General features: G+C 31.3%; 1 protein-coding gene across 4 annotated transcripts in view; it reads left to right on the top strand.

Annotated features, from left to right (window-relative positions):
• Window positions 1-4,941: 4,941 nt before the first annotated feature.
• LOC120341675 (uncharacterized) overlaps window positions 4,942-23,376 on the top strand; it is a 31,663-nt gene continuing 13,228 nt past the window's right edge. For 2 of the 4 annotated variants that reach the window (XM_039410243.2, XM_039410244.2), the window contains exons 1-14: window positions 4,942-5,184; window positions 5,517-5,701; window positions 6,162-6,309; window positions 8,280-8,346; window positions 12,453-12,486; window positions 13,404-13,472; window positions 14,908-15,075; window positions 15,589-15,666; window positions 15,874-15,936; window positions 16,199-16,336; window positions 17,259-17,427; window positions 18,066-18,116; window positions 20,270-20,332; window positions 20,861-20,923. In XM_039410243.2, the coding sequence (XP_039266177.2) occupies window positions 5,519-5,701; window positions 6,162-6,309; window positions 8,280-8,346; window positions 12,453-12,486; window positions 13,404-13,472; window positions 14,908-15,075; window positions 15,589-15,666; window positions 15,874-15,936; window positions 16,199-16,336; window positions 17,259-17,427; window positions 18,066-18,116; window positions 20,270-20,332; window positions 20,861-20,923 (1,294 nt within the window). In that variant the 5' untranslated portion in view covers window positions 4,942-5,184; window positions 5,517-5,518. Of the gene's footprint in view, window positions 5,185-5,516; window positions 5,702-6,161; window positions 6,310-8,279; window positions 8,347-11,392; window positions 11,416-12,452; window positions 12,487-13,403; window positions 13,473-14,907; window positions 15,076-15,588; window positions 15,667-15,873; window positions 15,937-16,198; window positions 16,337-17,258; window positions 17,428-18,065; window positions 18,117-20,269; window positions 20,333-20,860; window positions 20,924-23,376 lie in introns of those variants that run through there. The other 2 variants (XM_039410242.2, XM_078120254.1) reach the window with 2 other exon arrangements.

The following is a 23,376-nucleotide window of genomic DNA, read 5'->3' as shown; positions in this document are numbered from 1 at the left end:
TTAAAATTAAAAAAAATTAATAGGGGCTGTGGAGTATGGGAAGTTCAAGACAAAGAAAAGAACAAATGTTCATAGCTCATGAACTCTCAATTTTGCCTCCATTGCTTTGTGAAGGCCAATATATTTCGAGTGGCTGAATTGGTTTACCTCTATGATAGCAACGATTTTGTATTTAATATAGCGAGATTATTTCAATTTAATTGAAGTGATATAATTTCCCAAAGCAATGCTTGAATCGTCTAGAATAGATCAGTGGTGTCAAACTCATGGGTTTTCGAGAGCCGCATTACATTTTGAAAATTGTAAAAAGAGCCGCAAACAGTTTTTGATAATGTATACTTAAAAGATATTTTTAAGATAGTTTTAGTTTGTGACATATATTGTGATGCAACTAAACAGTTGGATTAAGTTTTATTATTTTCTTCAATTTCAAATGCAATTACATATTAATATTTGCATTCCACTATTATTGCAACATTTGCAAGTTACAGTATTTATTATAAAAAATCGTAAAATTCTATGTACAACCATCAAAATCATTTTTGAACAAGCTTTGAATAAGGAAAGAATAATACATACACTAAAAATAACTTAATCTAAATATATGAACCTAAAATTAACAAAAATACTACAGTATAAACTCAATGTTTTAATAATTACATTCGTCCTGGCGTTTGGCATCTTTTTTGTGTCACCAGCATACTAAGGCCAGTCTGAAATGATTTTATAGTACTCTAACTAACGAGGCCACATGATCATGGGTTTATCTGGATCTTTACGAATGTTTAAATAATTCCAGTAATGCAAAAAAGTTACTTTTATCATTTCATGTATAGATCAGTAAAAAAACAAATGACAGATTTTTTCGACAAGACATTTCGCACTACATTGCGTGGCATAGGATTGCTTGAATTATTATTGATATTGATTTTTAGTAACTAAGTCGTTGTATAATTATATTAATATACAAACACATGGAAATTTTCTGTTCGAAGTTGGTCTTCGAATTTGTCATATTGACTGCTGAGCTTATTGTGTTTTTTGATTGTATTGATGGAAATATGACAAATTAAACAATGTGCTTCAGAATTTTGTGAAGAGCAGAAATGTTACAACTCCCATTTTCTTCGAAAATGCCACCTTCTTCGTGTACTTTGCGTTTAATTTAATTACTCAAGTGTTTTATTCAAGTATTCTTTTGCTAGCTTGATGTGTATTCTTAATTGGGTCAAAATGTGGACAAAAAAAATTAATATTCCAAAACTACTTTCAGTAAATTGTTTTCTGTGTGAATAATCAATTTCACTTTAGAAGGTTTGAAAAATCTATTACATTTAAATAAAAAAAAAAATTCCAAAATACTATTACAATTATTGTTAAGCGTTCGAGGGCCGCACTGGAAGTTCTCTGGGGCCGCGAGTTTGAGATCCCTGGTCTAGATTGAAGTTGTTCAAAAAATATATTATAGTATTTTATCATGAATGATGATTATACCCCTTTCGGAATTTTTTCTATAGTACTACCAAAAGTTGATGAACCAAATATAACACAAGTGCAGTGAGGTACCCGTAATCCTCATTTCCAAAGCTGTTTTAAGTATGTCTGGCGTGTTTTGTGCCTTTTTACAAATAAGACCGCTTATGCAATCTTACGCTTTGGAATTTTTAGTTATTTTCCTCAAGCCCTGCAGGATGTGGGGGCCATACACAACTCTACCGGAGGGTCAAATGTCTTTGCATGCCTCCATAGGTTGTTTTTCTATTGCAATTTTCTATTTTCAATTGCATTATATTTCTTGGAATCACACTGTCACTGATATGTCACCAGACTTCTGATATCTCCACGTCTGCTATAGTTGTCCTGTGAATAAATAATAGGAAATTGAGATTAGACGAATAGTTGAAAGTTTTGCTTTATGTCGGCTTAATTTCTTGATTGATATACTTACTATTTCTGCTATTGCCTCTTGTGCTGCAAGAGTCTCACAATGCTTAGACAGGTTTGTCCACAACTTTCACATCTGAAGAAAGAGAGGAGATTTATTAATTTTCGTTAAGAATAAATAAAGCAGTCTATATGATTCAGAATGGAAAAGCTAATAAATCCAATATCTCATGTTTTATTTAAAAAATATTTTACTGAATTTTGGAAAATAAACCAACTAATAAAAGGGTTTAGTCAGAAAATTACAAGCATTCGTGGCTCCAAATACTTGAGAAATCAGACTATACAATATAGACCGGTATGAGTGAAATGTTAGGTGAACTTGTTAACACTTTGATTAAATACGCAAATAAAAGTGAATGCGTAATAGTATGTTACAATGAGCAGCAATCAACAATGAGTATATATCCTCACTGATTAAAAAAATCTAACTGGAGGTGCATGAACTATTTGAAACCATAAGGAGTAAGTAAATATGTAATTTCGGCAAATGGGCAACTACGTACCGTACTGAATTAATAACTTCGTAGTATTTGACAAAGGCTGGCTTTCCCACATGTACTTAACAGTGCGATGCCCGGTTGTGATATACAACAATAGTATTCACCTTACCTTTTACCGATTTCTTTTTATCCCAACTTTCAAAAATATCATTAAAATCGACAACAACTGTCAAAGCAGGCACGAACACCATTCGTGCTACGCCTTGAAAGCAGCACACATCCGCTCGTTTTCGTCTCGTCAAGTATGTGCATTGGAGCGTGCTATCGAATACGATCTTCGGACAAAAATGCCGGAGTTGCGCATCATGTTGTTTAATGTCATTGATGTGATGAACGCGGTTGATTTTCAATGCACAATTTCTCAATTCTCGGGGCAGTTTGTGACAAGCAAATTCTTAGATCCAACTCTACGGCATATCTCGGCATATATTTTGTCATCATATTGGTAAGATCTGAAAATGCTGCGCAGACATGTAGGCTGTTTTAAAATGCAATAAATTTTAATTGACTTTTCTGACAGCAATGAATATTCGTCCGCCGCAGTCAACCAAAAATAAGCAATGGAGTTTTGATTGAAATCAATCGTTGAAGATTGACCCAGCTCTTTTCCGGTCGTTGCAGAACCCTCGAGCAGTCATCACGGACACCCAGTTTGGAAAACCCTGCATCAGGATATCATTGGTGCAAGGGCAAATGTAATTTTTACATTTAGTCTAAACAAAAGAAAGATTTCCAAATGTTTGGGACCAAATGTCCACTCATGATGATTTGAATGGAATTTCCCGCGATGGAGAAAAGGGTTTATGTATGATGTTGGTTTTGACAAGATTATTGACTTAACTAGATTTCATTTTTGGACACGTAGTGGACATAGCGATCGTTTCAATATTATGTTGTTGTTGGACATGTAGTGGACATAACGATCGTTTCAATATTATGTTGTTCTTGTTGTTTGACACAGAATAACACACCTAGTGGAAATATTAAAAAAAAACGCTTTTCTCTTCGAATACTGGACCTATTGCTTTGAAATTTTCAGTGGTTGAAGATATTACTTTTATTCATTTTAAATATGTCTGCTAGCTCTGTGAGATTTGTTTTTGTTTGCTATGACGTCATTAAACTTTCTGCGGCCATCGGACGCCATTTTGTGTCCTACTGTACTGCTTCGCTTGGTGTGAATATATTTGTAGACTGTGATCTGACGGTACGGTAAACCGTACTGTACTGCGAACAGACGTGTGCATATATTTGGGCGTAGCTCTCTTGTTTTATTTGATTTGATAATGTTTTTCTTGATTGAAACGATTTAAGTTCATTATTCTTTTATCCAATATGCGGCGCCCGAGAGCTGCATCAAATCCATTTTTCACGTAAACCCTTCCCAATGCCTTTTGTTTGTCTTTATTATTTCGAATTCAAGAGCAAATCCTGGGACAGTGAATCAGAAGTTTGGGTTGTGCACTTTTAGGAGGTTGTGAGTAGACTATATAGGCAATGGTGCTGGTTTCCCAGCTTTAGCTTTGATAATTATCTATACCCAAATTTGTTGTGTCTGTTTAGACAAAATCTTAATTAAGCTTAGACAAGTGAAAGAATATTTTTAAGGGTATTTTAATCATAATTTTATTAGGCCCAAGCCCAATATTCTGATATTACTATCGGACTCATGTTGGTTTATGTCCGCATGTTGTATTCCTAACTTAGAAATTTTTGTGACTGATGTTTGCCTGAACTTGTCTCATACACTGATACTGACAGACTGATCTTCTTTCAGCAACTTAATTGACCAGACTGCCAGAGCTCAACTTTCTGACTTTTCTATTTCAATTATATTTTCCCGAATAAATTTCACCTCTTATATGTTATACTGTTATAAGTTAAGCATAAGTTTATTTTGACATCATAATCAGCATAACAGCCGAAAAATAATTGATAAAAACAAATAAATAAAAGCTGATTGCTGAATTAGGAGATAGAATTGTCAATTGGGGATACAGAAAAAATTACGACTTCATTGAAAAACACTCAAATTTGATCACATCATACTATCTACATTTTGGCCATTGCTGCATTAAATCAACTCTACAGCAATATCACAAAATGCATGTTTATATAAAGGATGTACCACAGCTAATTAAAAAATGTAATAGGCCTATAGCTCGACTGCTCGCTTAGTTACAATAACAGAATAATCAGTAATCTTCAGTTTTGATATTTAATTCTGTAATTGCTTTCAAACTATCAACCTTGATCACTGCATCGTGTAGGGTTTGAATCAAATAATAATTTAATTTATATCCTGTTAAAATAAATTGAATTACGTGGACACAAACTATAAAAAATTTCAGTTTTCTGTAATTGCTTATCATTAATTTATGTTTTATTTACAATTCGTTGAACACCCTTAATTAATGTGTTCCACATCCAATTTAATACAGTAATACCTGAATACTGATATGAAAGCATTTTTTTATATATTACAGTTATATATACTAGTTCATGAGGTCATTATACTGTTACATCATACAGCAATATCAACATTATTATTAACATCATCGGACAATGACTATGATCAGATAATAGTCTAGATACAGCATCATGTAAATTGGTTTGAAGTTCTAAAAACTTGCAACTACAATGACAACTACACATTGTGTTCTTCAACATTGGTGAAGTGCAAAAGTACCTTTGAGCAATTTCCAATTTGAGGATATATCACCCTAAGTACAAACAGGTGAGAACAGATTATTTTGAGACAAATATATGCTTCTTGGTATTGTATCAAGATTTTGGTTCTTACAATCAGTGAACTTGCTATTTTTTTAGCATTTAGTTTGCTAGTCAATAACCATGTATTGTTCTTGCAAGCTGCTACTGTTCTCTTATGAATATATATATATTCAGATATTGGCTTTTTTATTTGGGCAAATTATCAAAACTGCAGAAAACTGGAAAATCAAGGTCAAGCTTTTAATTTATACAAACGAGAGTTGTAAACATATCTCAATGATAAAACATAGTGCTGCTTCATATAAATTTTAAATATGGGTGAAATCATAATTTCAGAAATGACTGCAACATTCACTTGTCGTACAAATTCTCATCCATTCCAAGAGAGGAGAGTTTCGTTGACGGAGCCAGCTAAAATTGGCCGTTCAGTCGCCAGAGCGCGACCAGCAGCAAACAATGCAATATTTGACTGTAAAGTTTTGTCAAGAAATCATGCCTTGTTATGGTATGAAGATGGCAAGGTAAACTTTAGTTGGAATTTCATGAAATTGAAACTTTATTAATGTGAAATGAAATTAGGTTTTGTTCTTATAAATCGGAAATGAAAACAACTTGTGTGGGCACAATGGCTCAACAGTTGACTTTGTAGACATCGCAGGGTAAACATCTCATGCCTACCATCTCAATAATTGAGTTGTCAATGCCGTAACAGACTTCCCAATTCCTCTAGAAAATAGGAGCTCTAAATATCGTTAGATACCAGCTTGCTTGTAGTAACAGGGTCTTGTTCTGAGCAAAAGACATGACACAAAATAGGTAGCCTATGATATATATTCTAACACCGTTATACGATTACTTTGGTAATGTACAAGATGTTTCATCTCAATAGTGTAGATTTGCTTTGATCGAGAAAAATAGCCTTCAATGTGATGAAAATATAGTATGCTATATCAATCTAATCTTATGTTTCTTTTTCTTCAGTTTTATTTGAAAGATACTAAAAGCAGTAATGGGACTTTTGTAAATAACCAAAGATTAAGTAAAGGTGCTGAAGAAAGTATGCCATTCGAAGTAAATTCTGGTGACATTGTGCAGTTCGGCGTTGATGTGGTGGAGAACTCAAGAAGAGGTGACCTGGTGTTTTTCTTATAATTCTAGATAGTGGTGATTTGAGTGAGATGTGATAAGTTATATAGCATTGGCTGACATTGTTAATTGTTATATTTAAATCAGTTTGTGGTTTATTAAAGATTAGTTCTGGTAGTCTAGTCCAGTTATATAAAGCAAGAATTTGTTTTTGTTGCAAGTTCCTCATTCAGATTTGCTAGGAGCAATCTTTAAATATTGAAATTACATTGATTGTATTGGTAGAAATTTTGACAGTATTATATAATATCTTTTGAGTGTTCCATATAATATTCTTCTGCATCTAAATTTTGTATTTGTTGTATACCACTCCTGTAAATATATCATGAACTTGGCTTTAATTTTGTTAAAAATGCAAGTTGTACGAACTGGAGAACCAGCCACCACCCAAAAATAAGCCAATTAAGTATCAAAAGAGAATGATGCATATTGACCGAATGGAAGTTCAAAACTGATCAATTCTAAATTAATTATATTTGATGTTTTAAATTCGTGATTTTAGGAATAATTTAGTGGAGATTCATTTCAAAATTTATCATTTTAACCTCCACAATCCACATCATATATGAAACGGCCTTATTAGGAGGTATACAATAAATAGTTGACCAATCAAATCACTAGGCTATTCATCTTAACCTTCCTGCATTTGCAAATTCAAACTCATTGAATGCAATGCAACTTGACTTCTTTATGTTTTATTTTAACATGGCCCAATTAGAATATATTTATTAATCATATCCAAACATTATTTCAGAATGTATTTAGAATTGTATATTATTCGGTTTTGATCCTTGCTTACTGTTCGCTTCTTGGTAGATATTCCTTTCAATATAACATAACAATTATGTTATGATAACTCATATTAAGTTGGAAGATTTTTTTGTTTAAGCCCATGAGCATAATCACCTCTGAATTCCAAATCATATTCTCACTTGTAAAGTTGAATTATCTTAAATTTCAAATTTTAGATATATTGAAACTTTAATATTGAATAATTAAATTATCGTAGCAATGCAGTCATGTGTGTCCACGAACAATCAAATTGATTTAAACAACTTTTGATTTTGTGGTTATACCTCTCGTAATTGTTCTAGTTCATGCCTCAAACAATACCCAAGTAGGAGTTTGAATTCATTCACTTGAACAAGACACTCAATAGTCCAATCCTACTTATCCTGTCGTAGTAATAGGGTATACACAAATGGCTCCGATGGGGATTCTATGAATACAAAATATGTCCTTGCATAAAATAAACTACATTGATTTTGGTTTATTTTTATGTCAGTTGTCAACTAATTTACTAAATCAATCAAAAGTATCCCTACTTTCCATATGCATGAACGCTTTTAGTGTTTCATGTCAAATTTTATGGATGAAAATCCAGCAGATAGGTTATTTTTGCAGAATACATTCATACATTTAGATTGATGGTTTCCTACCTTTTTTAATACATTCCCCCTTTGCATGTTATGAAACTCTTCTTTCCCCCTTGCAATGCTTACTAGCAGATGATATGCACATCTTGCATGAGGGCTCACGTACAATTTGTAATAAATGTATAAATTTGTATTACAATACTGCTAAATGAGTCAATATTTGTTATACTACACGCAGGTACAGAAGTTTCTCCCCAAAAATAGTAACATTCTTTCCTGGGACGGAAATGATTCCTGACATAATCAAATTTCGAAACTAATCTCCAATCAAATTTCTCGATTATGAAACCATATGATCATCCTTAGTCATACACACCATTGCTTACCCTCTAAGTTTAAATTACGGTATAGCATGTAATATGTGGTACATATAGTGATATTTTTCTACTCATGCGGTTTACATAACAGCATTCTATATATAGAAGGTAATATTTAGTTGTAATGCTTCAGATACTTCCATCTCTCTCAGTAAATTTACTATTTCACTATATAATAATACTATATTTTTAATTTTTAGTAACTCATGGCTGTATTGTTTCACAAGTACGTTTATATCTTCCAAATGGTGATGAAGCCAAACAAAGGTAATTATATGACTTTTATTTATCACAACAAGCAATAGTAGTTTATTCAAAAGTTACTTGTTATTAGAATGTAAATGGATGTTGATGTGTAGCATTCAACTATATATTAAATTCTTCGATGATAAAATACTATCCATGCTATTGGATTGATCAAATTTCATACAGGAAGAGTTGTTTATTTATATTGAATAGCTTTTAATGTGGGCTGCATAGTGGGCTATTCTGAATTGTTCACACCAGTGAACTGATGTGGTAGAAAGCAGTAAAAATAATGAGTCAGACATGACCCTGTGACTGAGTAATTCACACTTTCCTGGGCTGTCCTGCTCTTTGTGGTGCTGTCTATTTGACATTTACTCTTTGTTGGTGCTTTTGGTTCAGCATTTGTAGGAACTTCTGTATAGATGGTGCATTGTATAGTAGTTGACTAGTTGTATTCAAATATTTAGTCTTCCAGTAACAGCTGTTTAAAAAGGATGAAATATTTGTGATCTTAGAGTATTGTGGTTTAGCGATTAAATAAATTGGATAGATTACTCTTAAAAATAATTGGCAATAGATAGAGAAATCAATAATTTTCATGTTTGAATGGCTAGATATTTTCAAACTTGTGCCTTGTGACTGATTTGAGATATGAAATTTTTATGGATAGATGCAATAAATAGGCCAATTGCGACTGAAATATACATTATCTAAAGAGGTAAAATGCTCATGTAACATGTAGGTTTTCCTCCAACAATTTTTCCTCTATATTTTGAAATTGTGGTTGGCGTAAACAGGCTCATTTATCCAATATAAAAGTGTTAATAATGTTGTACATTTTATGATTCAGTTACACAATTGAATAAACAAAATTACAATTCAAAGCAAAAACTCAAACACATTTCCCATTGTGCTTCATTTTTATACAATAGAAATATGTAGGCAATAAAAATAGAAACACCCATGGATGGTGAAGTTTTTATCAATGATATAGATAGTGTCTGCTTCAAATTAACATACAAATAGTGTGCTTGAGAATGGCTAAATAACTTATACCTCTCATATTGGAATATAAAGAAATTGCATAGGAAACAGTTACCTGGTGCTGATATAAATACTACCGTAATAAACTTTCAGTGAAGATTGAATATAAATAAGTTTTCTACCAGGGTTGTTTGTATGTAATTAGTCAAATATGTGATTCTGTTCTGATTACATTTGATATTAAGAATTCTTGATTCTGAAATAGTTTCATTTGAAAGATTATCATGAACAATTGAAGTCTCACAGCAAGAGTAAAAGTAAAAGAAAACTTGAAAATTCTGAAAAAATATTGCCACCAATAAAACTACTATTTATCTACAAATTATATTACTTTATTTATTCATATGTTGACTCCTATGTGTTGTTTATGAACACGAGCCAACTTGGGATGTATTCCATAATTTAATACATATTATATTCAGCAGTAAAATAATAGATTATTAGGGTTTGCCTTACGAGATATTTTTGAAATGGCATGGTATTTTCTAATATTGATGTCTAAAATATGCTGTGATAACTTCTGTAATGAATAGAGACTGATTGAAGGAATTGATTGTAGACAAGAAATAATTTATAAATTAATCAATATAAGTTATGTAAAAATATTTGTTGAATTAATATTTGAAACAACTATATTGTGTCTGACATTGTATTTCTGCATTAACTTATCCCGAAGCGAAGAAATCGCCTCACTTATAATATTAGATCAAATCACTAAGCAGTTTCTACCAAAGAATCCTATGTAAAAGTAAATTTTAAAAAATTCATTTCATGAAAACACATGTATAAATAGCACAACATATAGGAAAATGTTTGTGTATAGACTGAAATAAAATTTTCTAATCGACTGCAAAGACAGCAGATTAAATTTAATTTGAATAATATCCGAAACATCTATTTAATATTCAATCTTAAGTTGCTACACTTTAGATGTTGTAACAAAACCAGAATAAAATCCTTACATGCTTAATTGCGATTCTTGATAATATCTGAAAATGATATCAAACAAGGTAGAAGATGTCAAATCTTTATCTTATGCGATTCCCCCCTTGGGCAATTTTGATGAACTCATTTGGCACCATGACATCTTTTTATATCTTATTTATGAACATAAAAAATACCTTGTTGTATCAACTTACTTTACCAACACACATAGGATAAATACTTATTTGAAATGGTTTAAACTTAAGACTGTTATTGGTTGTCATAATTTCATGACAGGTGTAGTGTCATGACTGTCATCCTCTTAATTAATGTGATAATTGAGCAAAGTATATATCACGATTCTGTCCTAGTTAGCCGACAAAACCATCTCTCGCCATTCTTGGTCAATAGAAACTTTTGATATAAACTTAGAATAACATGATTTAGGTTTGAAAAATTGATCCCGATTCCTTCCTTACTGTAAATTAGTAGCATTCATAAACAAATCGGATATTCAAATCGATTCGAAAATAATTATTTCTTGATTTTAGAAGGGAAGTAAACCATGAAGATACACCAAAAAACATCGAAAACCTTGCAAACCTCGTTTAAAAACATTAAAAACAATTTGAAATTTAAATTTATTTAAAAAAAATGGCTTCTATATGTGAAAATGGCTTCTACATGACACATTTTAGAAATATTGGATATTACAAATTGAATATTGAAAAATATTATTTTTTGAATTTGGAATAGTATGTTATTCTGTTTTGTTCATATTTGTATACCAGCCCCAATACCATCTCATATTTTGTTTTTCAATCGACATTTTTATTCTGTGTCTATGTGTATCAAGATCACTGTTACAAAATACTCTGGTCCCAACTGACTGTTTTCAAACCTGTAACATTACACTGAATGCTGTCAGCATAGTGTTCCAATCGTAAATTATTTTTCTTTTTGTGGGTAGATTGTTATATTCTTTGACAATAGGTATATCGCTTTGTTCTTCATTAATTGTTTTTAAGTCTAGTTTCATTTTCAAAAATATATGCCAACGAATTTAGTTTTGTCTATTTTGTACTAAAAACTGAGAGGGAACACTCAAAAAATGCAGAGGTATGTGATGTCCTTGCTACTAAATCTGTTGAAACTGTTCCCAGTTTAAATGCTTCCATGCTATTTTGATGATGTCATTTTTTTAGTCTGACAATGTTTGATTATTTATATTTATTCAAGCATGAAAATTCCTGGCAAAGAATTTTTTGGTATGTAATAATAAGTGATAATCTCAAGATTTGTTATGACATTGAATGTGTCATGATACTACAAAGAAACTTAGGATGATTTTGCATAGCGTTACTGCTCAGTCATGCTTCGAAATTAAATTTGTCAACATAAGTTGATTGGAAAGGGCAGTGAGAGCTTTCACCTTTATTGTCAGATATTGTTTAAATTTTTTTCTATTTTAATTTGATTCAAAATTTTTCCTATATAGTTAGTTAGTTTGACCTAATTTCCCAACTCAAAATCCATGTTATATTATAGATTTATCTGATTTATTCATTACATGAAGTATGAGTTATTTATTGATAGCCAGTTCATCTTATATGTGACAAACTTCAGTGTTGATTTGTTGACCTTTGCATATCGAATCACTAATGACTTTTCGGACTTCTAATTTGCTTTATTTGATCATTTACGAGTTTGCCACGACTCTATGAACTCCCTACGATGTATTTGTATCGATGACCTCATTTTGTAAAGACGATTGTTTTCCTAGTCTTCAATGTCATGTATCTCATTCAGTATTTATGATGATCACCCTTGTTTTCCTTACAGGGCTTGAAATAATAGAACTCTGTCTATGTCAGTGTCAGAATTTGTTAGTATTCTACAATTCTGACTTGTAGGTTGTAATACAAATGTACTAAAAACTTGGTTTATGTTATTAAATTTTTTGGATAACCCTGTCTCAGTCAATCCAGAGCAATACAAATACAATGCACAATAAGTTATGAATTCTAGATGCTGTGTAAAAAAGCAATGTTCAATCCATATCATGTTGTTTTACATTCCGTATAACATTATTGAAGCTGTCCTGTGTTTTGAAGGTTATTCGACAGATTTAACTCTTTATTTCTTTTTTCTCACAGTGACGTGTCTCTGACATCACATCTATTGGATAAAGTGAGTAATTTTTTCTTAAAAAGTTTGTGGTTGTTTAATTTTTTTAAATGTTTATGTTTCCTCAACCTGGAGTTTGGTGGGGTAGGAATCGTCTAAAGTTCATCAATTAATACAATGATTCAAAAGTTTGATTTTAAAATGGAAGGAATAACTTTTTATTATTGTATTTATTGAATTAAAATCGCTTTTCATGTATCTCTCATCACTGACAATTTCAAGGACTCGTTTGTTCACAAACTCGATATTGTTTATCAATTCTGATATATTTTTCAAACATTATTTTAATTATGTCCAAAACTTCCACAACCGACTATCCCAACGGTGCACAACCTGCGGCCGTCGTGAAAAAATAATGCGGCTGTCCAGCGTCCACATTCAAAATCCTATAAACAAAAAACAAAAAAAAGTTTAAAATATAGGATTTGGCGGCTATGCTTTGCAAACTTTTATAGAATAAATTCATTTGAATATTTGACATTTTATTAAAATTGTGCAACCATTATGCAACTTGCCGTAATATATCTGCTCAAGAATAGGTCCACCGAAAAGAAAAATCCGTTTAAAATGCGAATATTATACTTCCAAGAAGTCCTACATACTTCATAATTGGGCAGACTGCACCTCGCATGGGTCAAATACGCGGTTATGACGTCATCAACCCCCTTGAGGCCGAGTACAAATAAATGCAATGTGGCTGCAAATAGCAAAAAGGTTGTGCACCCCTGGACTATCCTATTATTATCTGCTGATTATTTATTTGAAAAGACTAAAATACCATTGCTGGCGCTTTCTAGTATTATAAAAACTATTTCATGTGTGGGAATACATGTCTTGCAAAATCCAATTTTATATATTAAAGTCCTCAAATAAACTTGTCTTCTTCGTTGCAATTTTTTTAACCATTATCAATTTTTTAGGTTCCACATAACCTTGTATATCCAACAATACAATCACAAGATTTATATCAACTTCATCAATATTTACAAGTAAGCAACTTTATAACCAATATATTTTTTTATACTTTCAGTACGGTACCCTTCAGATTTTTTGTGAGGCCTCTCGATACTCATATCTTTATCTGAGAAAGGCTTTAAACAAGATACTTTAAGATCAAATATTTTTGGAATCTTGTAGATTCAACCACCTACCCAATTTATCAGACCCTTAGTAATGTAGTGGGCATAATAAAGGATTTGTTGTTGTTTCTCATAACCCAAACTTATAGCATTGTTATTAATGGTTGACTTTGCTATTCTATTATACATGTTTGAATTATCAATATGGCGGAAAGCTGTGATTGGTTACTGATATTTGTTGTGATGTTAATAATGTTAAATGCATCATTGGTTATTCTTTATTATATTTCAAATTAAATCATGCTCCACATTCAACCACATTATTAGTCTTAGACATTTTATTAATAACCAACTAACTCCCTTGATGTTTCGTTCTTTTCTTTGATTAAAAGGTGATGTAACAGACCTGACAATTTCGTGGAATACTTTTAGTCATTGAAATATTAATTTTAATATGGAATGAATTAAAATAAGTTGATAATTTATAATAAAAAAAAAATACATTTATCAAGTTATGAAGTCAATCAAGTTGGTTCATCTTCCTATTTTTTCTCTCGTTTTGAGTTAGGAAACTCTGGTTTGTCGTATTCAATGCAATTGTATTTGCATAACTTTTTTCACTGTTTCGATGTGATGATATGGTGTTGACATCACAGGTTTGAATCAAATCTGGTTCCTTTTGTCATTGTGTGGCCTTTATTAAATATAAATGACCACTTGCCCGTAACAATGTTTGATGCAGTTGATGGAGGTATTTATTCACCAAAAACTTTGTGCAAATTTATTGATATCTGTCTGAAAATCAAATTTAGAAATGATAAAGTTAATGACTTCTCTCGATTCCATTGATTTTTACTCTTCATCTATATTTTTTGCTTCAAAGTTTTAGAAAAACAGTGATATAGTTCTATAGTCATAAGCGTGTTGCACCCAACTATGTCATATTCTGATATATATAATATACTGATGATCCCCATGTCCATCCACCACATGAATTGATCGATTTTACCAAACTTGGAAATTTAGATCCTTTTGAAAAGTATAATAACTCCCTGATTATCAGCAGGTGCTTATCTGGGATGAAATTACTTCGAAAAATAAAAACGTTGTAAATAACCAATTGCCCTGGAATCTTGACTCACATTTTGCGTTCTCTCCTGAGGTAGATAATACCCTCAACAATATTCCACACTTTCAATTTTCAGGTCTATTAGGATAAGCTTTAAGTAATATATGCTTATTTTCATTCATGTGAGCCAATCTTTGCAATATAATATATGCAATTATCTACAGTGTCCATTTTAAAATAGGAAAATAAAATTTACAATAGTAACAATCCTTTCAGGAAGCGTTGCACAGGGAACAAATGCTTGAACAGAAACTAGCATTATTACAAAGACTTGTATCAGATTCACATGAAACATCTGAGAAAGGATGGCAAGCACTTATAGATGAAGATAAATTATTATCAAGACTTGAATTTCTTGAAAATCAACTGCAAACTTACGCAAAAGTATGGAATTTTCGTATATTTCATTGTCATGTATGTTTAGAACCCACTATTATTTATTTTTAATGTATTACTGAAATTGTTTTTTCATTAGGAGGCAATTTTTCAAGATGGTTTTAATATCTATTCTAAACAGCAAAGCATTTCTATATTATCGCTCTTATTTTAGGACTCCAATAACTAGCTAACTAATTCCATACCCAACTTGGACTGCTAACCGGACAAGAGGCTGTGGAATGTAACATGATAAAGCTGTCTGTGCGTCTTTCCTCCCTTCTGGGATAAATTTGTAAATCTTGAGTAATTTAAAATTATCTTACTTAGTTACTTAACTATCTTATTTATTTTTTTTCGAGACAAAACGTTTTGGTTCGAAAAAGAGAGTTGTTGGTCTGTGCATGACGATTTTATGTCTATCTGAATTTTGCACAACTCAATAACATATATATACAATGTGTATGGCTTGTTAGTTGTTACCCTGTTGGAACTTATAAAGACTACTTTTCAACATTTCAGACACTGTCAGAAGAGAGCACACAGAAAGAATTACTTCAATTACAAGAAGAAAAACACAATTATGAAACTACCTCAAAGGTATTGTCACACTATTTCATAAAAATCGATGCATCCATGCATGTAACCTCATTTATTTTAACTTCAAGCAAGTGCATGTAGATGTGTGATATATAGATAAGTTTGTGAGAATGTACTGCTGTCTTTTTGTAAGTTTAATTTAATGTGTGTACAAAACATCTCTACATTTTGGTGTAATATTTCAATAAAAATTGTTTGGTTTTTCAGGAAACATTACGCCAAGTTCTTGGTGAAAAGTTGGAGGCCCAACAAAAACTAGGAAACCTGGAGGTATGGATTTCTTTCATACTGTTGCAGAACTATTTTTAGTAGTTTTTTGTAAACCATGTTGCTTTTGGGAGGCCAAAATTGCCAAACTCGGAAAATTGCACTGATTGCAGCATATTTTGTGTTGATCTTTTCTCCTGACTACTTTGAATTAACAAAATGATACTATAATTTATGAAAATTAAATTTTTTTAATTCCTTTCAGAGGAATTCACATTGTCAAATATCTATTTCTCAATCAACAAATATTTAATCTTTGTTTCAGCGTTCGTACAGTAACACAGAAGATGAATGCACTCACCTGAGAGATGTTTGTGCAAAAACAGAGAAAGCATTGAAAGAACTTTCTGAAAAGCATCAAATTCATGTCAGGGAATCACAAAAAATATCAGAAAAAGCCCAAGTAATTGTCATATTCTTATATTTATGCCACTGTTACAGTATTCTTGCCTTTTAAAAACCTAAAACCTTAAAGGAGTATTAAATATGTAACATTTAAATAGGAAAGTTGTTTCTCATTGCACAGTTGCTTGTTTCAGTATTCCAAATAGACAATTAAAGGTAACGATAAAGTTTTGTAATATAAATTCGTTAAGATCGAACCTAGTGTCGAATGCATTGTTTAAATGACTCACAGCTTGGAGTAGGGAATCGGGTGTTTTTCCAGACAGTTGCAAGTTTGACTCATTCTCAAACCTGATCTTTCTGTCATTTATATATTGCTAACCCAGTTTGGCAAATGCACTAAATCATAGGGGTTCTCAAAGTGCTTTGTACGGAGCCCCAGAGGCTCCATGAGAGAAACCTTGGGGCTCTGCTAGCTATTCGTTCACTTATTAAAATACTGACTTGGCTAATTTTGTAACTATCCAAAGAAGCAATAACAACATTATTAAAATTTGACAAAGATAGCGTCAAAATGTGGTAATAATTAAGGCGGTAATTTGAATATGACATTATCTATAAGTTCCAATAAATATAAATTGTTTTCTATAAATCTAATGTGGGGCTCTGTGAATAATAATCAATCGCTTCACGGGCCCCATAAAATCAAAAGTTTGAGAACCCCTGCTCTAAATAATCACTAGGATGTACTGTCCTACAAATTGTTTTAATGTGATGTTAGATGCTTTGTTTAAGAAGTGAATAAAATCACAATCAGAATTCTTATTGGACTATTTAATGGTTAAAAAATACAATCTACAATCTAAGTAAGAAGTGAGTTTTGTCATCTTCGGCTCTCATTTTCAATAGGCGTATATTATCTTGGTGATTTTGTGTCAATCAAGCTGATTATTGGCATTAACGTCTTTCTAATAATTTAGGATGCAGAAAGAACGCATAAAGAAGTTCAGAAAAGTTTGGAAGATGAAAACGAGGATCATTTGAAAAATATTCAGAGGTTAGAAGAAAGCGAGAATGATTTGAAACAACGACTCGAGGATTCACTCGAAGAAATCGAAAAATATCAAACGGAGATGAATGATATGAGAGGTGACTTCGTGGCTCATGCTTTATTAATTTTATACAGGGATGTTCAAAATGAATCGAATCTAAAAAATTATATTATTATATTAGCCATTTTGAATTATTGATTTTGGGAATAATATAGAATAGTTCATTTAAAAATTGTCATTCTAAGCGATTGAAGCCTCACAGCAAGTAAAAAGTAGAAAACCAATCGACTCTCTGCTCTTCAAATTCAAACCTAATGTATATACACTGCATTCTACATGTTATTTGTCGACCCATTTTGAATATGCTGGACATTCCAGTTCAAAAATATTATATTAGAATATTTGGAATTTACATTATTCGGTTGCTTTCCTATAATTCATAACTGAATTTTTTTTTTTGCTAAAAATGATGTTCATGCAACTTTAGTCTATATTACTAGATTTTCTGATTGAGGTGGGAGTGATTAGAATCAGTCGACTACAAAATTGTTTACAAAAAGAAAATATATTTAAGACCGTTTTATATGTTATCTGTAAAACTGCTTGAAGAAATGGCATGTATTTTCAAATCTTTCATCAAAATGCTAGATGATTTGACAAGTTTGATAACTCTTTAAGTAATTTAGGTATTTTTACTGCATTATAAAGGTTCAGTATTATCATTTTATTTTACAGATCAACTAAACAAATTAAAAAGCATATCCAAATCTCAAGAGATAAACGAAGGTATGTGTCATCAAAATATTCTTGCTTCATGATTGTTTCATCAATTGATCCACAAGATGGCAGTAATTAGCTTCACCTTTTTCCTTGTTTCAAGTTCCGAAATTTTCATTTAGCCAAATATCATATTTCATCATTCTAGAGCCTTTGGTTTTTACAATTCCATACAAATACACTACATATCGGCTAGAATATTTGTTTTTATTAGATTTGATCACCCAGACGATCTGGTAAACGAATCGAACAATCTTTTCTTAAACTTGTGTATTATCACTTTTGAATTGAAACATCATTCAATTCGTTTAATACTTGATAGCAATCTTATGCATACTGGATAATACTAGTCATAACCAGTTCATTTTTTTTTGCTATTTCAAGAGAGTGATTGACAGACAAAATTTCATCCTTTTCGTCAGGGACGCAATATTATAAATTATGCACGAGCTGTTGTCTGTGATGTTTCACAGTTCTACTCTGCACTAGATTGAATATAAGTTTTCTTTAACAAGCAGGTGGAGAAAATAAGTTCTTACATTCATAAATAGCTTTAGCAAATAGAAATGCCGGTATATATAGCCAAAGAAGGAAACTTTTTTTACTGTTGTTAAAGAGAGTTGGCTTGGATGGTTGTTTGAATGCAAACATACTATATATTTTATAGGCTTTTAAATATAGCTGTAGATTTTGTTAGAACAGGAGATAAGCTGATAGGATAGCTGGGTCATTCTATAGGAGGGAAGGAGATAAGCTGACAGTTGATTGTTAAAGCTTGCTGATTGGTTAAAATTCATGGCACTTATCGTCCTATCATTTTTGCTGGTTTCCTTTCTAAAACAATCATAGGCGTTAATCGCGTAGCAGCACCCGCGTTTTTTTCAGCTTTGTGTCACGGACTTTGAAATTTTTGCTGTGACTGGAATATATTATTGGGTTAGTATATATGGTTAGGCACTATTTTACTTTCAATTTCAAATGAAAAATAAAATCCTTCATTAGTGTTAAATATGGTTAAAATTGAATGCTGTTTGATATGGAATGGATTCCTTATGAAATTGAATTGAGCAATTCACAAAGAGCGAAAGGCAAATAGAAATACAGGTTTTCACAAAATCCTGTTTTAAATTAAATAAAAGATCTTTAAAATCTGCCTTGTGCAATTATGGTTGGCATATAAAGGAGTATTAGTTGAAATAAAAAACTTAAATACTGATTAAATTGAAACAAACATAGTTAAGATATATTGAAAAACAATGAAACTGAAATTGTAATAGGACACTCTGTATTATCAAATTGGTGATATTTCTACATAAGTCCACAAACTCATGGTGTAATGAATTTATTAGGCAATGCCAATCTAGAAAAATGTTGTTTGGAATGAAAGCGTGAAAATTTGTAATAAAAATAGAATATAATATGATAAATCTCATTTTGCTTTATATTATAAAAAAAACGTCATTTAGCTCTGCCCTACAATAGCAGATCTGGTGACAAAAACAAACAATAAATTCATTATAGATCAAAGCAATTATCTTGAACCATATGTTGTTTTTCCATTTTATGTATTCATTGACCGCTAATTGTTTATCAATTAAATATGGCTTGGCATATCTGATTGCGAGGCATAAGGTCTTAAATTACAAAATCAACATTTTAGAATCGCTCTCTATTTTTGATACATTGTGCTTAGTGTATGGATTATCAGTGACCATATTGTGGTTTTTAAATGAGTGAATTTATGTGCATTGCTTTCCTATTGCAGTTGGTTAAGGTTATCAGCAGTGTAATGTCAGTCTTACCGATGCCCGATATGAGAAATCTATTTATGAAATTGAGCATGATACAGAAATGTACTGTTTCATTGCCTAGTAAGGAATATAATTTAATACACAGATGAAGGTTTAGGAGAGAATATCCTATTTTTAATATTTCTATGAAGTTGTCTTTGTGTGGAGCCAGGGTTGGGTATAATTAATATGACAAAATATTGTTGGTTACTCAGAATGATCTGTTTGAAGAACTATTTTTTTTTTAAATAAATAATTTGTGAAATATTTTTATAGTCTAAAGTTTCATCATATTAATACTAATTCCTAATGTGGCCATTTTTGTTAGGAATTTATACCATGGGTAAAGTTATTGAAATTTTTGTCTTCCAGATACACCAAAGGAAAATATTGATAATATTAAAGACAAGTTAAATGACCTTCTATCAAATCAAGGTAAGATGATAATGGGATATTATTAGTATATTAGGGCTTTCATTATACCGGATGTATTAGGCTTGTGAATACACATAATCAATTCATCGACAAGCGCTAGTGTAAATATTTTGACTATGTTGCAAAGTATGAATCTACTTCCTAAAATTTTCTGTCTGCGTTTTAAACTTGACATATAATAAACAAACCTGTAAAATTAAATGAGATGAAGAAATACAACTGTATAGATTATAAAAAATAAAAAAATTTCTTCTTGCACTTAGATTATAATGAAATCAAATTTCTTTTGAACGCACAGAGAAAGTGTTTTGTGAAACTTTCTATACTAGAACTATTTGATGATATCATGTCATAATATTGCTTGGAATGTTGGCATGCTTTGCAATTCCAATCCTTTCTTTTACACTAGAAGGTAGACTACATCAATTTAGATACATAGACAGGTTTTTTGTTAGAAAACCTAGATTTTAAATATGGCTCGATCTCTTCTGTTTGGTATTCACTCTGATATACTTTTGTTTTTTGTAGGTGATATCGACTTGACAGACATCAAAGTTTCATTAAAAGAAGATGAAATTGAAGTTGTTAAAAGTATGTTGCATATTATTTATTCAGTCTGGATTTTATCTCAAATCAACAATTTTTATTCTGAACTTTGGGCAATAGATTCATTATTATGACTGAGATAGCTTGACCAAGGCAACTAGACTAACTGGTAATCAGGAAGGGCTATTTTGTATGTATTTTGCTTGTCGATGAATTGCGATTCTAATCAATCTTAATAGTTACCGATAGTGCAATTGTTGTGTTGGAGATAAGTTTATGCAGCATAGCTTTCAGAAGGTTAATAAGAGAGCTAAATGGTGGCAACAGTTATGTTAGCTTGAAACAAAATCTTTCGTGTCAGAGTTATATTAATAATAATTCATGGTAGCTTCAACTGTGATTAGTGATCAGGTTTTTTTAAGTTTTCAGATTTTTTTTTTACAGGGTTTCCATAAAGTCTTGGAAACTTTTTATATTGCAAAGGGAATTTATTAATGCTATATGTTGTTTGTAGGCCCCTATGAGTGTATTAAATGAAGTAAAAAAAAACTTGTATAAACACTGATTAAAATTAAAATATAACGAATCCGGTTGAGATGTATGGAGAACTGACTTCATAACAATATTGAAATTGTGTTGGCACAGAACTTTATGATTACCCTGTACTACTGCACAACAATGTTGCTTGTTTTGTTTCATTAGAATAAATTTTACTAACCATGTGAATGTGATGTCCAACCTTTTTTTAACAATTTGCTTGTGAAAAAAAAAATGTGCCATCATTGGTAATGAGAAATATTCATTGACTTGAGTTTCTGATTGAAAGCAATTTTTTTCACAACAGTATTGCTGTACCAGTAACACACATTACTCATTTGAATATATATTGAAATTGCAACATGTACATGTAACGTGTATTGGAAATATTGATTTTTGTTTTTTCTTAAGCTAGCATTCCTTATTTGTCTGGACAAGTCTGATGGTTATTGATAAAATGCAATACATATGTAGCGTGTCTGTGTTACTCCCTTTTCTGTATAAGTTATAGAAATGTACTTTATGTAAAGAAGATATTAGGCAGATGTTTAATATATATGTATTGCAGGAATTGCCAAAGCTGAGTTATTTGCAATTAACGAGTATGACTATATTTTAAGTTAGGTTATGTTCTTTGTTGAGTTTAAACTAAAACTGTTTTAAAGTATTTAAAAGCAAGAATATGAAATATTGGATAGAATATTTTTGTATTGTTTTAGACAAGTCTGTAGTGTATAAGGCCGAGACGTAAACTATCAATGTTGGAATAATGTAGAAGTAATGAAAAAAGCTTATTCAACTTTTGTATAGTGTAGCCTTTTGAGTTATTTTGAGCTTGTATCCTGCAGCTGTATTGAATCCTATTTGGGTATTTTACTGATGCAACTAGAGTGTCAAAATTATCACCAGCATTAATATGACAGCTTTTTACAATTTATTACCACAAATTTCTCACCCAGTTAGTAACCTTGTTACTGATGTTTTATTACCTACTATAATAGTCCTATAAAATTAGTAGTCTCTTAAAACATATGTTTCTTATTGAAAGTATGCTGGGGTTTGTAGGTAGCTAGATTGTTAACAAATTCACGCTGGATTGGTTTGGAGAAATAGGCCTAATGTGTTGCAATTATTAGGGCCTTGTGCTTTGGATTCACCAACATAACGCATGGGGTAGATGGTGGATGATAGGATGGATAAATAGTTTCATATGTTCGTATAACCCCATCAGATAGCGATATCCAATGGAATTTTTAGCTTTTTAGCTTTTTAGCTATTTCGGTAGCTTAGGAAACATATACTTAATCAATGCCATATACTGTAATCTAGTATTTACCTGATTATAAGTTTATTTATAAGTCATGTTGAATGTTCAGTGCATTATTTTACATAAAATCATTCTGCTTATTTAAACAATGATTCGGTGGTATATGTGGGCAAACACTTTTAAGATAAAAGTGCACTGTTACAACAGAACCAAACATGATCCACGCCAATACCTATATTGGAAAAATTTAATTGACAATGACAAGCATACTTGTTTGACTGAGCAGTACATTACAGCACAGTATGTTCAAGTTGTTCACAGTGAGAGAAAGTAAACATTTTATACAAAAGGTTTTTTGAGTCCTCAGAAGAGGGTTTATTTATGTAGAATTGGCCTAAACATGGCTGGAAGGGTTTCCTCTTTGAATTTGAGTGATTTAAATGGCATGAAGAGGGTGTTAGCTCAATTATATAAGCATGTGCTATATCAGGTCCCATTTTAGACAGCTAGCCACCAGTCAGTGCATTTTGATCTCTGTCATATGAAAAGGAAGTTAATGAATGCGTCATTTTGAAATTCATGCTCTGAAAACCTTTTTTCCAAATGGCATTCTATTGATGTAGTCATCATTTGCAACATTGTTAATATGAATATCAGAAATATAGAAGTTGGTGCTCCTTGCTGCAAATTGCAT

This window comes from Styela clava, chromosome 14, assembly GCF_964204865.1.
Source record: "Styela clava chromosome 14, kaStyClav1.hap1.2, whole genome shotgun sequence".
Lineage (NCBI taxonomy): Eukaryota > Metazoa > Chordata > Ascidiacea > Stolidobranchia > Styelidae > Styela > Styela clava.
The sequence above is the reverse complement of the archived record's forward strand: the minus strand, read 5'-3'. Positions and strand labels throughout refer to the sequence as shown.